The 14699-nt window shown below is 35.7% G+C and overlaps 2 protein-coding genes and 1 pseudogene across 3 annotated transcripts; 2 read left to right on the forward strand and 1 right to left on the reverse strand.

Annotated features, from left to right (window-relative positions):
• The first annotated feature begins 6321 nt into the window (after positions 1-6321).
• LOC105049130 (uncharacterized) lies at positions 6322-12794 on the forward strand. Its single transcript, XM_010928692.2, has 4 exons — positions 6322-6352; positions 7835-7958; positions 10789-10861; positions 12476-12794. The coding sequence occupies exons 1-4, from the start codon at positions 6322-6324 to the stop codon at positions 12725-12727; spliced, it is 480 nt and encodes a 159-aa protein (XP_010926994.1). The 3' UTR covers positions 12728-12794.
• LOC114914396 (U6 spliceosomal RNA) lies at positions 12147-12238 on the forward strand (annotated as a pseudogene).
• A 144-nt stretch (positions 12795-12938) lies between the features above and the next one.
• On the reverse strand, positions 12939-14013 carry LOC105049128 (glyoxylase I 4). 2 transcript variants are annotated; one of them, XM_010928691.4, is made up of 3 exons: positions 13705-14007; positions 13509-13620; positions 12939-13415 (listed from the first exon to the last, which is right to left on the reverse strand). In XM_010928691.4, the coding sequence occupies exons 1-3, from the start codon at positions 13935-13937 to the stop codon at positions 13131-13133; spliced, it is 630 nt and encodes a 209-aa protein (XP_010926993.1). In that variant the 5' UTR covers positions 13938-14007; the 3' UTR covers positions 12939-13130. The 2 variants fall into 2 exon arrangements, with proteins under 2 accessions (XP_010926993.1, XP_010926992.1); XM_010928690.4 differs by having other exon boundaries at positions 13509-14013.
• Positions 14014-14699: the final 686 nt, after the last annotated feature.

Raw genomic sequence — 14699 nt, forward strand, 5'->3', positions numbered from 1 at the left:
AGATGTCCTCTAATTATAATCTACATAGGATTGATCAAGGTCCTTCCCAACTCAATGTAGTGCTGCAGCCTTCTTTATAAGTTCACTGTCAATTTTTTTTTCAAGGATGAAATGCATCACCACCTAATTACCTTCGAATCTCCACTAGAGTCGCACCTAAAATCTTTACTCAAAAGATCTCACCACCTAGAACTGATTCAAAAATTTAACTTTTGGATGATCTAAACTCTAGGATTAGCAACCTTTGCCTTTCTTTTTTTTCTCTTATCTTTTCTTTCTATTTTTCTCTTCTTTTTTCTCTTATCTTTTTCTCAAATTCTTCTATCTTTTTCTCCTCTCAAATTCACACCCAAAGACTCAAGGAATGGCATGCCACATCCCATGTAGCACCCCCTTTAAATAGGAAATCAAAGGGCATGAGAAACTTCCTTTGATGCTTGGTTTATTCATGCGGTGATTTAATTCACCGTGTGAAAACTTATGGAATGGAAGAACCTTCATACAGAAAGACACCTCCTCTTCTGCACCCACTTATTTCTAAAAATCATCTGATGGCATGTAGAGGAAAAGAAAGCATGGGAATGTAAGTCAGGGAGTTAAGAAGAGTAGCCCAGAAGGACTCTTCCTTCTGGGTGCTACTTATTATGGGTGACAACATTAAATGGTATGGAATAAATGACATGGAGAAGTGAGGAGGTGGTTGGATTAGGATGAAACTCTTTCAAACTAATTGATCAAGCCATTTTAATATCCAAAAATTCAAGCCTAATCCAATTAGGTTCAAAGCATCAGGATAGGGTTAGATCAAACAATTTTGAACTAAACCTAATTGAAAACTTGGGTTAATTCATGTGCTAGCATGTTAATTTAACCCATAGAATTTACAATAAATCCTAATTAGATCAGACTATGATCAAATCCTAAAGTGTATGATCCATTGAATTCTATATCTAGCCAGCAGTAGACTCAGCCTCATGACCTAAACCAATCTGATTAGATTAGGTCAGCCCAAATGCATCAATTAATCAAACACTTTCTACTTAATTTTTTAATTAAACTTTTTTAATTTTTATGAGTCTACAAGTCAAGATTGATGTCTAGCAACATATCATGACTATCTAGAAAATATAAAAATAATGAAAATATCAAAAATATCTTTCAGTAGTAGTTATCATGTAATTCAATCATTCAATCGCACAACATCTCAGATGAGCTATGGGCATCGAATCATATCAAGCCCAAATATTTATCTATATTGGAGATGATCGCAAACCATGCATGAGAACCTGGTGATTAGCTAGCAACCGAAGAGAAAACACCAAGATGCGGAAGCGCAAACAATTAAGAGCAAGGGCGATCAACGATGCCCTAGCTTCGAAAGAAAGAGAGAAAGAGAAGAAGAAGAGTGTTCTTGGGAGAAAGAGCTTTTATTTTTTTTTTATTTTCAGCATATAATCAATCCTTGATCTAGTTACATATATATATATATATATATATATACAAAAGGGTCAAGCTGAAAGCTCAACAAAACTCTCAAATAGCTAACCCAATATGATGCACTCCCCAAGCCTATGTACACCCATATCTTGCTATGCACTCATCCCTTGGTGACTTAGGGCTTTGGTTAGAGAGGTCTTAAGAGGCTAATCCATGATTTAATCATTAGATTACTGCACACGATCTGTGATCATCCCCAACAATCTATATGTATCTTGATCAGAAGGTGATGATTCAGTTGATGATATATTAAAATTTTTTTCTGATTATCATCCTACTTTGGCCAAAGATTTTTTGAATCATCAATCTATGAGATCATATAAGATGTTCTCTCTCCTTATAAGGAGTGATCGATTTTTTGTTGATCACTCATAATCTCTATACATACTTCATCATATCCAGAACACTCCACACAAGGCTCAAAGGGCCAAGTTAGAGAATGAACCAAAATATAGATTTATATACACAAGCACCATGATGATCTCAGGTCTAAAGATCACTTGCACAACTCGCATTAGAGAACAATCAGCTGACATGCATATAAGGCTCCATCAGATATTCTCTCGTTAGATTAATTCAGTGAATTCATTCTTCAATGAGCACCCACATCCTTATATTAGTATCACCACACAAGTAATTGTAAGATCAACTATCTTCTTCATCAAACATACAGAGGATATGTCAGTCTTATCGGTATCATTGATATCTGACTCAATGATCCTACGATAAAATATTTTAGATTAAGACGATCAAAGATTTTGATCCCACTGGCATAATCTCATCGTGATCCTAAACCATTATCCTAATCTATGGGGTTCATTATAATCTTATACAAGTATTAAAATACAGCATATAATAAAATAAAATATCTAATATTATTAATAATTAATGTCAAATACATGAGTTTGAAAGATAAAATATAAAAAATATCCCATCTCATCATACACATGATTGGCTTGTAAGATATTATTCTTTTACTCATCAGTGACATTCTCGATACTGTAGTAGTGTGAATGGTTCTTTGACCTACGATGCCTCGAATATTCATAGTGAGATTGATATAGTTTGACTACACCATAACTCGATCTCCTAGCTATACGGAGCCTTGAGGTGTATGTTGGCTGCAGTAGGTTCATTATAGGAATTAAGTGTGCACCTAAATGGAAACTATAGATCTTAGCAGAAAAGGAAAAGTCCTATATGATTTAGGAGATTGAGTTCAGAAGACCTTGATCAGGATAGAGTGAATGATGGAAAAATATTTTCATAGATTTCAGATAAGAACTCAAATCAAATAAATCTTATATATGACAGACGATGGAATTTGATGAGTTTTTTATAATCTTCGTCTTGTCGGAACTCATGATAGAAGAATTGAATCACACGATAACTACACCTAGAGGTTCATTTCTTTCATTCTACTAGGTTGTCACTACATACTGCTAAACATCACTGGTAGATTGTGGGACCAATGAGAATTAGTTTGATGATAAATAATTCTCAGTTGGTGAGTTAGAATTATTTCAATCCGTTGAAAGAAGTTTCAATAATATTTTGATAGAGATCAAAATATATCTCACTATCAGATAGAATAAAATCTATAGAGTTATACACAAAAGAGGTCCTGACTAATCCAATTATTGAATCATGATTTCAAGTCGTTATAGAATCTAGTTATCAATAAGATTGATAATTAGACTAATATGTAAAAGTTATATGGAGGACTTGCTAAAAGTTAATAAGTTTAAGGAGGATTTAATTATAATTATTGCTAATTATTTGATTTGATCAAATAATTGAGGTTAAGTCTGAGTCAAATTAAATTTGTATTTAATTTTATTGGACTTGATTTGAGTTTGAATCAGATTAGATTTCATTGGTTTAAAAGGTTTAGACTAAATCAATTGGTATTTGACTTATTAAGAAAACCTAGTTTAGTCAATGCTTAACCAAACTTTTGCCGAGCTTTGACTTGGTCTAAGGAAATCTTCACACCCAAAAAAAGTTATCCCCTCATATGGGGACCATGCTAGCTTTCCATGTGAAGGAAGTTCATGCACTAAGAAAACTTAGACCTAAAAAGAAAAGGCGGGACCTAGGACTCTTATTCCTAAAGAGTCCTAACTCTTATTTAAAATGGATTTTCAATGTCGAGAAATTTTACATGAGGTTAATGTTAATAAGAGATAGGAGGCGGCGTGAAGAGATTTTTGGAGCGCACAAAATTAAGAAGAAAAAGAGGGCACTCCATGCAGATGAAAGACTCACCCTTTCCATATGGAGGTGATTCTTCTCCCTTTCTCTCTTCTTACGTCTATGTGATGGACGGCTTTCTCTCTTTCTTGATCCAAAAGTTGGACGCCTTATCTCTCTCCTTCTCCTCCATAATCAGTCCAAAAATTGGAGAGAAAAAAAAAAGAGATTTGATCTCTTGTTCTTCTTCTTTAAATCTTCTTCTTTCTTTTGAGAAGAAAAAAGAAAAAAATCAGATTTGATTTGATTTCTTGATCCTCCTATAGATCTCTTTGATTTCCTTGAGAAGAGAATCAAAAGAGATAAAAAATTCGATGATCCAAGGAGCGATCTTTATAAGGAAACTAGCACTCCGATGAGATCAAAAAAATTTTATCGGATCAGCCTCGTGTAGATACCTGTAGAGGTCGGATACTTATGCGGTTTCAACGGACTTTGAAGACATTTATGCGAATCACGGCTTCAACGGACTTTGAAGATATCCATAGATCATCGGATCGCGGTAAAGATCTATCCGCACAAAGATAAAAATCTGATTTTTTATTTCTGCATAGATCTTAATCTTATACATATGGTGATGCCTGACTTTATGTTGAGATATGATCTCTATGCATGCTTGATTAGATTAGATCTAATTAATAATTTCTTTTAACATCATTCTGACATAAGATTGTCCTGGAGTCTTTGATCGATGTTCTTTAGAAAGAAAAAAGGAAAAAAAACTGCCACAATATCGATTTATAGCCATAGCAATGGAACATATAGATTGCTAAATTCTACCACCATACACCAACTCACAACAAACACTGTTAAATCTGTATGGAGATTTGAATTTAAAATACCATTTATTTTGGGTAGTACCCATTCTCATTTTATATTAAATTATTACATAATATGATAATGAGTAGATGATGACTCTTTAAGAAAATAGATAAAATTTACATGACTATCATTTAACTCTTACATTGGATGGCTTACAGGCAGTCACTACATGTGTGGGTGCTTGCCCTACATCCGTTAATTTCCTCATGGCACTAATTCAAGAAAAATGGGGATGCCACCATGTAGGTGGACCTTTCCCAAGTGTTAAAATGTCAACTCGTTGAGCTAACTACGAGGGTCATGCAGATAGATAATAACTTTTGTTTGTATTGAAGTTATAGATTATGAAAGACGAAGTTGGGCTTGTTTCACCCTCAGCATAATAATCATAGGCTCTAGGTTTAAATCTTGGATAGTGTATCTCCAAATATCCAACCAAAGGAATTTTTTGTGCATCATGGGCGGTGTAAAAAATCTGACATGGAGCACACCATTTTATGTGATTGATCTACGTAGCCATCATTTTCCAACGCGTATTTAATATCTATAGTTCTACTTTTTTATTAAAAAATTTTGAATGACGAAAATACTCCTGCTCTTTAAAAAAATTATGACATCTTATGTCCATATTCTGACATCCTATATGTAAAAAATCATAATTGCGATACAGAATGTCATAATATGCTATAAAATATCTTAATTTTTTTCAAAGAGCGGGATCATCATTCAAAATTTTCAAATAAAAAAGTGTAACTGCAGGCATTAAATGTACATTAAAAAATGGTTGGATAAAAATACCTCCTCTATATTATGATATTTTGGACCATATTATAATATTTTGGACCATATTATGACATTCTGTATGTAGGATATTATAATTTGATGTAAGATATCATAATTTTCTGTGTTGTATCATGACATCCTACATGCAGAAAGTCATAATATACCATAGGATGTCATAATTTTTTTTAAAGAATAGGAATATTTTCGTCATTCAAAATTTTTAAACGAAAAAGCGAAATGCAGGCATTAAATATGTGTTGGCAAATGGTAGCTACGTGGATCAATCATATAAAGCGGTGCACTCCATGTCGAATTTTCTACGTTGTCCGTGGTGCACAAAAAATTTTACTATCCGACTGAGACAATTGTAATGTGGTTAAGTCTCCCTCTTCTCTTGAAAATCTCAATCAATGATGGAGCTGATATTAGTTTTGCATCCTTCCTTAGCTAAATCCTAATTGCCCAAAAAAAGATTTAGTTTTTTTTTTTTTCCTCCACATGGAATTCAGGCAGGCTTACTCAAAAGGTAATCCTGGATATTTTTGAATATATGTTTAGCTCAACCTGCCGTCCAATGCATTTGGTGGTTGTATTGCATCAACCCATAAATCTCATAATATTTTGGGCCTAATCATTGAAACAGACCTTAACTATGTAGACCTATACGATTTTGGGTTGAGACCATAGCCTCAACCTAAATCCAAAATGAAGCCTCCAATGATTGAGTGCATGAAAATTGATTCTCATCAGTATTCTCCTACAAGCTGCCGAGGATGCATTGCAGAAGCAATCCTTGCTTCCTTTCATTGCTTGGAGACAGCCTGCCAAATGTGTTTCCGCATTCTTTATGGCTGCTATCTTTGCTTCCCCTGAGGGCAATGCCATGGTTATTGGTGCACCCAAAGAACATCTGGCTTCCTATATAAAGGGACAACCCCTGCAGCCACATCTCAACAAATTGGCAAAATGGGGCAGGCCATACCCAAGTTTAGAAAAGGTATGAAAACTCTTCCAGGCCTCTTTGAAGTTTTTTTGTTTGTATAATTTGTGTTTGTAAGCAGTCAAATAAAGAACACCCTACACGTCAAAAACTTAAGCTAGTTAATGCTTGCTATAATTTTTGGCAACAGATCACCTTCAGATCAAATTGTATAGGGTGAATGACAAGTTTTAGTTGGCTAATATGTGAGTTTTGCTATCTCGATATTGGATCCCATTCCGATAAAATCCTACTATAATATCGATATGCAATATAATATGGTATAGCTGTATTGGTACGGGATGGTTCGGTATATCAATACGATACTGTATGCCTCGTACCACCTGATATAGAGTGGTACAGGGAATGCTGCTAATATGTTATAGAGCCAATACTAACCTAACATTTTGTCCCTCTTAAACCGCCCATTCTTAGCCGAATTGGATGGATGCTAGGAATTATGAACTAACACGGACAATCCAACCCGGGTATCCAGGTTGTGGTAATTTTCCACAGCTTTTGCTGGAAAATGTTCAAATTAATCAATACACAAGATTTCACAAAGTGTAATATATAATAACAGCATTCACCATGAGCAATTGACACAGACCGTATTATAGATACCAAGTGAAAATTATGTTCAGGTCTTCTTGGCAAGTGTGAGATTGAGAATTTTGAGCTCTCTAATTGAATGTGTTCCAATCTATCTCATACGTTTTTAAGTAGAATAGCTTTTTTTTATTATTATTATTTTCATTGTCAACAATTTTAAACTACAAACATATGATGCAAAACTTAAGCATCTGCCCATCTACATATATTCAAGCATTTTTTTTTGGTAGAACATATGTTCAAGCATTGAATCATATCACAAGTACTAAGAGGGTGAAGAGATGCATGTCAAAAAATAATTGGTGTCCCTTTTTGCAAAATCATGGGTATAGATGATCTTGATCTACATGGCCTAAATCAACTTTTGTTTGGATTAAACTTGTTAGGGGGTGATATGATCCATAAGAATGTCAACACTAGGAATGGTGTGAATTCAGTCAATACTAGTGATGCATATTGTGCGAGCAAATTTTAGCTTGTAAATGTTATTTAAATGTGCTAGAGAGAGAGAGAGAGGTGGGGGGAGGGGCCAATTTGGTTCATCAGTTTGGTCAAAAAATGTGATGATGGCTTGATTAATAAGTTCATTAATCAAGTATTCCTACATCAAAATTTGCAATACTTGCACATACCCATCCCACATCGGGCATACTAATCCCATACAACATGGTACCTTTACGGGGTTCCAGTATAGATATTGTGAATTTTTTGTACTTGATATTAGTTAAAAGAGAAATTTTCATATCAAATGAGTCAAATAAGGTTCATTCCATGCATGGCGTACATATTAAACTTACCCATTAAATTAGCACGTCTATTCTTTTCCATTGCACTGAGTTTTTTGCTTTTGTGTTTCAAATAATAACTTAATTGATTGGCCAAGCATAGGAGACGGGAAGGAGCAAACCTCCACAAAACCTCCAGACCTTTCTGCTATATGGGAAGAAGAATATAACAAATTCACGTTAGAGAAGTTTGATGAATTCTACCATCAGTTTTATTCCATTATCGAGTAAGTTTTCTATAGTTTGAATCTCGATAATAACTATACACACTCACTCTTGATTTCCTTCTTCTCATAGGTAAAACGAGTATGCTAATTTTGCATAGATATCAAGGAAATAAATATAGAATCTTGCTTGTGAAAAGATATCTGTTTTGACATCTAAAACTTTGGATGCATTGCCATGTTATGCATGAAATGTCATGAATGCATAATAAATTCTACGAATTATATTTTAGTGAAATTACTATATAGTTGATCCCAAATTTTACATTCGTCTCCCAAGTTTTCTTAACTTAGAGCTTAAATGGAAGTGATAGGAGCCCCACCTATTTAATTTGACAAGGTGGAAATCAGACCTAGGTTTCTTGTATCAACACAAGACTTCACCAACTCCGCTAGTTGGCACCCTCAGTCATAGAGGAACAAATTGCTCAAAAGGCTTTTGCTTGCTTTACATAATATCCATGTGAGGAGAGGTTTATAACAAATTAGGAACTTGAAAGGTTCAAGAACACTGCAAGACACTCTATTTAACTTCCCAACAGTTCCTTCACTTCCACAAGACCTCACATGGTGAAGCCCACAGATATCATTTTGGTGGATTAACCTGAAACATATCACAATATGTTAGGTATTTTTATCTTTCAACAAAAAAAATCCAGTCCTATAAGACCATCTAAGTACTTGAAAATTCGGTCATTCTCGCTTGAGAAATAAAGTTGACTATTAGTTGGAAAAAAGTCTATCCTTTATTCTTACATAAGCAACTAATATGAAGGATTTTGGCAGTCAGTTCAGTCCAAATTTAATTTAACATGCTGGTTTTTCATTTCAACAGTCATCAGATTTTCTTCTATTTTAAGCTAGGATAGTTGATGGGAAATTAAATCAGAAGTTTGCTCAACGGAGTTGGGCAGCATCCTTAGAAATTGAGGCCAGAGATTGACACGACCAACACACTCTTTATTATGAAAAGTTTTGTTCTTTTTAACGGGCTTCTTAATTTCAAGCGTTTGATTCCTATGTCAATTTGTCAATAGTTAAACACAAAATAGTCAAATATATTTTCAGTTCATTACATTTTCATCCCTTGGCAAACCAACAACACCCCCACTATAGACTACAGTATGGAATTAGCCCCCATTATTATATGATATGGTACTACAAATTAAACATGGAAAAAGGAAAAAAAATTAAGTACCAGCCAAACCTTGGCTGTAACCATTGATCCTTGCATCAATTATTTAGGGTTGACTACCAAAAGTATGCCAGCAAAGAAATATAACAAGAACATGTAAACGTCGATAGTTAACTTGGTTTATCCAGAATCGATCTATGTTTATGATTCAAAGACATCAATCCACTATGAAACAGGAAAAAGAAATCATTTACAATAATAAACCACTTACAACAAATCCTTGTTTATGTGGAAAAGACCCCTTCTCCCTGGTGGTAATTATTGTAATAACAATGTGAGAGATTAATCCACTATAAAACAAGAACAAATAAATCCTTTGCAATAATACACCACTTGCAAAAAATCCTTGTTTATGTGGAAATGACCCCTTCTCTTGGTGTTAAATATTATGGTTACAATGCGCGAGACTACTATTATTTTCCTCCAAGAAAATCATCTTGCTTCATGCCATCAAAGTCCTACTCAATGCCAATAAATACTCTAGTGAGAATAGTACTATTTTCCTCCAAGAAAATTAGCTTGCTTCATGTCATCAAAGACCTTCTCAATGCGAAACACTATTATAGACACTCTCATTTCAACATATTGTTGCTAGAATCGGAAGGGAATTTGGCATAGAAAAATCTTTTTATAAATTATTGATTTTGTACAAAAGTATCAACTTTATTTTTTTTATTTTGCAAGATGGTACATATTTAGGTGTCCTTGGATGATGTTTTCCCAGGTCCCTACCATCCGTATTTTTCCGCTCCATTTTTTTTTTTCCAAAAGCACGCATGTTTCTCCACTCAAATTTTTCCATGGTGCTTGTTTCCTCTCCTATCCCTATCCTCTCCAACCTTTTGATCGTAAGGTTAAAAGTTCGAGTCCTTCTTCCAGTCTTTATTATGTGCATCACATATGCCATATTCTAGTACGGTAGAATTAATAGAAACAAATTCTCTAAATTACACCAAAGTCTTGAGAGGATAGCTTAATACAAGCATGATATATAACAGCAGATTACTCAGAGTACCAGCCACAGAAATTACATCCTTAGTATTGTTGTTGTTGACAACCAATTTTTTACATTCCACAGAGCTAATAGTACCATTATGAGGTTAAAAATAGAGCTAGCATCATTGAAGTTATCTAATAGGGAATGGAAATACTATATGTTGGCCCCCAAGGCCTAATTTGGAAGATGAAGGACTCACATCTAATAAGGTAATAGAGGTTGCCTGGGTCCCCTTGTGGACTCAAGCAAGTTGTGTGAGTGCAGAAAACCCATAATCTAGAGATGCTAATTGAGAAAGTGCATGTATGTATATATGTTCGCATGTAACAATTTGTGTACAATGAATATTGAAAATGCACAGAAAAATTATGTTTTAAAAAAAAAGATGAGTTATGCAATTAGTGGTCAAGCAACAGGCTTGGCTACTTATGTTCAAAAAGATACTATTGCATAAAAGAATACGCACTAAAAACATGCATAATATATCTTCATGCTCTTAGAAGATACACATGAATAATAAAATTAAAAATATGAATTCAGCATTGATACACTTTTAAATTAGGAATGGTTGCTGATCAAAATTATGATTTATCTTTTTTATGAATTCAAAAGCACTAACTCGATGTTGGCTCTATTGGCAGAAAACTGAATGAGAAAGGCGGAGCGATGCAATTTAAGTTACCTAAGAAAGACGATCTCAAAAAGGCGTTCGAGGTGAGGAAGTTTAAAAATCTTTGTCCTTTTTTTTTCCTCTTTTTTTGGGATAATCTTTACATTTTTCCCTCATATATACCAACCGCATATGCTGACATTATAACTTTGTTAGCATGCAAAATTGTGACCATGTGTTGCCAATCGGATTTGGTTCTTCTGGCTGGCAATTCCCACCTCATTTCTCAAACACAGCAAAAAATCAAAGAAATGACAAGCCTAAGCTTGGCAAGATATACATAGAATTTTGAGTAGATTTGGCATGATGACTTTGTCTTAAAGGATCATTTTTTTATGGATAAATATCATGAAAAAGTTGGTCAATGAAAAGATAAATATCATGAAAAAGTTGGTCAATTTTTTTATTGACCAACTTATCCATATTTTCGTACTTTTCAAGATAGATAAGTTACTTTACCATGAAAAATATTTACCTATAAAATAGTAAAAAGTTTTACCCATCCAAGGGGTGGCTAAATCATTTTCCCATCAACCAGTAAAGTAGGTATTTAATACTATACCTAAAATGCCGATCCTCATTTCCAATATCTCCATCATTCAATACTTAATAACTTAGTCAAATCTAAAAAGCATAAGGGATATCATGAAAAATATGGATAAATTTTACCAACTTATTAAGGAAAGTAGTAATGTAAAAGAACATGGGTAATAAATTCTGAAGCCACTTTCCTATATAAAAGGACATAGATAAATTATTTTTCTATCTAAATATTGTCTGAAAAATATTTATCTAGAAAAATATGGATTCTGAGACAAAGATTTGCAAAAGAACAGATCCTAAATAATATAAATTTAACCTTCAGGTGATTAGTTCATCAACTCGACCAATATATATATTGACAAGTAGACTCATATGTAAACCTAGACGCATCAAGCGCATCACTAGAATATATAAAGGCCATAGCAAAAATGTCTAGTAATACATTGCAATTAAGTATACTAGTGCAAATTAACAAAATATGCAACTATTTCTTGAGGGCGAGGGAAAAACTACAACATAGTTTCAGAGTGACTTGAGAATCGAAGCCGGATCATCTTTTATTTTTTTTAATAGTGAGGCAGATAATTCACACAATCCTCCTGCAGACACATCCATTAGTATCTACAAAAGCTCACAAAGTTGTCTGGGAGTAAAGGTAAGAAAATACCAAATAAAACTGCCCAAGTAATTTGCAACATAGTAAGCCACCTGGTAAGCTGCATTGTTGGCTTTCCTATGAATATGTGCAGCTTCAAAGGAAATCAGATTAGCCCTATCAGGATGAGTGTCTCTTTGGACATCCGATAAAATCGGAACGATATAGAGCAGATTAGCATGGCCCATGCACAAGAATGACATGCGCAAACCAGCATTTACTTGCTAGTGCTGCGAGGGCAGAAGCAACTGTAAATGAGGTAAACTAAAACATTGTGACCACATAATGTTCAATTTCACGTCATTTGGAGATGACTAATACGGTCATAGAAAATCTGGAGAGATTTCACGTCTTCTTTTCTTTTTCCCTGTTTCTATGGACGAGAAGAAATTAATTGCGTGATGTTATCAGCTTCTTTTGAAGCGTATGCTGCAATTAACTGTTCATTTCTTGCATGCAGAGATATCATCCAGGGAAAGGAACCTTAACGAAGGAAGAGTTCAAGAAAATTATGGGAGAAGTGATCCAATTGGAGAGCTTTCACGTTGGTAAGAGAGCAGTGGACGTGCTACTGTTCCTGTTTGGGGTTCCCGTCGTCTCCCTCCTTGCTAAGCGGGTAATCCCCGGCGCCGAGTCTATCCCGGAAGATATCCTAATTCCCGTCGCCACTTCCGGCACTGTCGTCTTTCTCACCAAGACCCATAGGCTGTAGGTGCCAATGATTGCACCAATCACTCTTTAAATAAATAATCACAATACTGCTTATTCTATGATGAAACAACGGCTATCTTGTGCTGGAGTTCCTGGTAAGCTAGCTAATTAATAAGAGCATTGTATAGTTGGCCATCATTTTCCTTACCATTAATTCCAGCTTTGTAATGCTATGCAAGCTCTCAAGATATCTATGTATGGTGCAACGTACCTTCAATCGGAACAAGATATTTATTATTTCACTACCACCATTACTAATTATGGAAAACACATTGCCAGTCCCTCTTATATGTCATGATGCTTCTGAAAAATTTTACGTAAGTAGATGTAACCAAGGTGACATGAGAGCTAGACAGCCTAGCTGCATTTGACTGGGTTTCTAGTGCCGTTCTTTATTTGATCATCTATGCCTGGTCCTGCCGCTGGGTTTGATTTTGAGAGCCATTGATGTGAAGTGGTGGATTGTGGTGGTGGCGCGGCAGCCGTATCCGGCCGAGGGATCCTGCGGGGACAAGCTCCAGGTTCTCGCAGTTGCAGATCTCAATCATAAACCCATCAGGATCATTGAAGAAGAGTTGGTCAATGGGTGACGCCTCCTCCTCCTCTTCCTCCTCACCACCAACAGTCCTCTTCAGATACTTTATGTTCGTCTCCTTCAGCCTCTTCTCCATCACCTCCATGTCCTCGCACTGCCAAATTCGTTGTCAAAAAACATAGACATAGGTATAGATGTAGATAGGGAAACTGTTAGCTGATTCAAATGATGGATATGACCATCCCACCTGAAAGGAGACGTGGTTGTCCAAGGGGTCGAGCTTGTCGGGGCGAGCGTCCATAAGGCTGCCACCATCCTTCTTCTGGATTAAGTGGATTCCGACGCCGTAGTTGAACAACCTGCAACCCCAGAAGGAAGAGAAAGTTGTACGGTTGAAGAGAGGAATGGAAAGGAAGTTTGGTTGAAGAGACGTGAGCTGAGACCAGGCGCCGTCGAAGTCGAAGGTGGGGGGCCGATGGATGAGGACGAAGCCGAGGACTTTGACGTAGAAGTCGATGGAGGCCTGCACCGACTTGCAGAGCCTGGAGACATGGTTTAGTGCAATGAGGGGTGTAGGAGGGATGGTATCATACTCTTTGAGTTGTTTCGTTTCTTCTTCCAGAAAGTTCTGCTCTTGTTGTTGCTGCTGCTGCTCTTCCTCCTTGAGCTGGTCCATGTCTCGGTAGCTTTCCTTAACCAGACCATCCTACTGCTACTACTGATGCAGTTGATTCTTTAGTTGTTGTGTTGAGTGTGGATGCGTGGTTGAAGGCGAGCTTGCCACGGAGATGGTTGCAATGGGTTACTTGTCCACCATGAAGGAATGGCACCGCTCTTTGTTTTTTGGCCTTGGGAGGTGGGGAATTATACAAAGAGACAATTTTGAGTGTGGCTTTTGAATGCATATCCGAAGAGGGATGGACGCGGTGTTCAAGGACTGTTTTTGGGTAAGCTTGGTATTCGCGTGCCACTGCATTTGGACTTTGGAGCGAAAATGGCGATGAGTTACTTTAGTTCCAATGGTTTCGTTGGAGAGAGCAGCTTTTTCGTTCCAACCTCTCCGGAATACAAAATAGTTCAATTCTCCAAATCCAGTCCATTCTACTAGAATCCAAATTTTATTCTAATTTCGATCCTAATGATGAACCAAGCACATCGTAATAAATGGCTATTCCAATTTGCATTCTAATCTATTCTAATTTTGATTTCAGTTCGTCGTGAATCACATTCACTCTAAATTAATTGTTTGCCTCTGTGATTATCCATACAAATACTATAGGCTAGGATGTGATTTGGTGGATCTTGACAAATATGATGCATGTGATCTTTGAAAAAACATTAACAAATTATCTTGGTCACATCTATCCTTGCTTTCAGTAGTTGGGATTAACATGGACAAGGTGTAATAACAAGATGAAATCCTAAATCACTGCATGTG

The sequence above is a fragment of the Elaeis guineensis genome, chromosome 7 (assembly GCF_000442705.2).
Source record: "Elaeis guineensis isolate ETL-2024a chromosome 7, EG11, whole genome shotgun sequence".
Classification (NCBI taxonomy): domain Eukaryota; kingdom Viridiplantae; phylum Streptophyta; class Magnoliopsida; order Arecales; family Arecaceae; genus Elaeis; species Elaeis guineensis.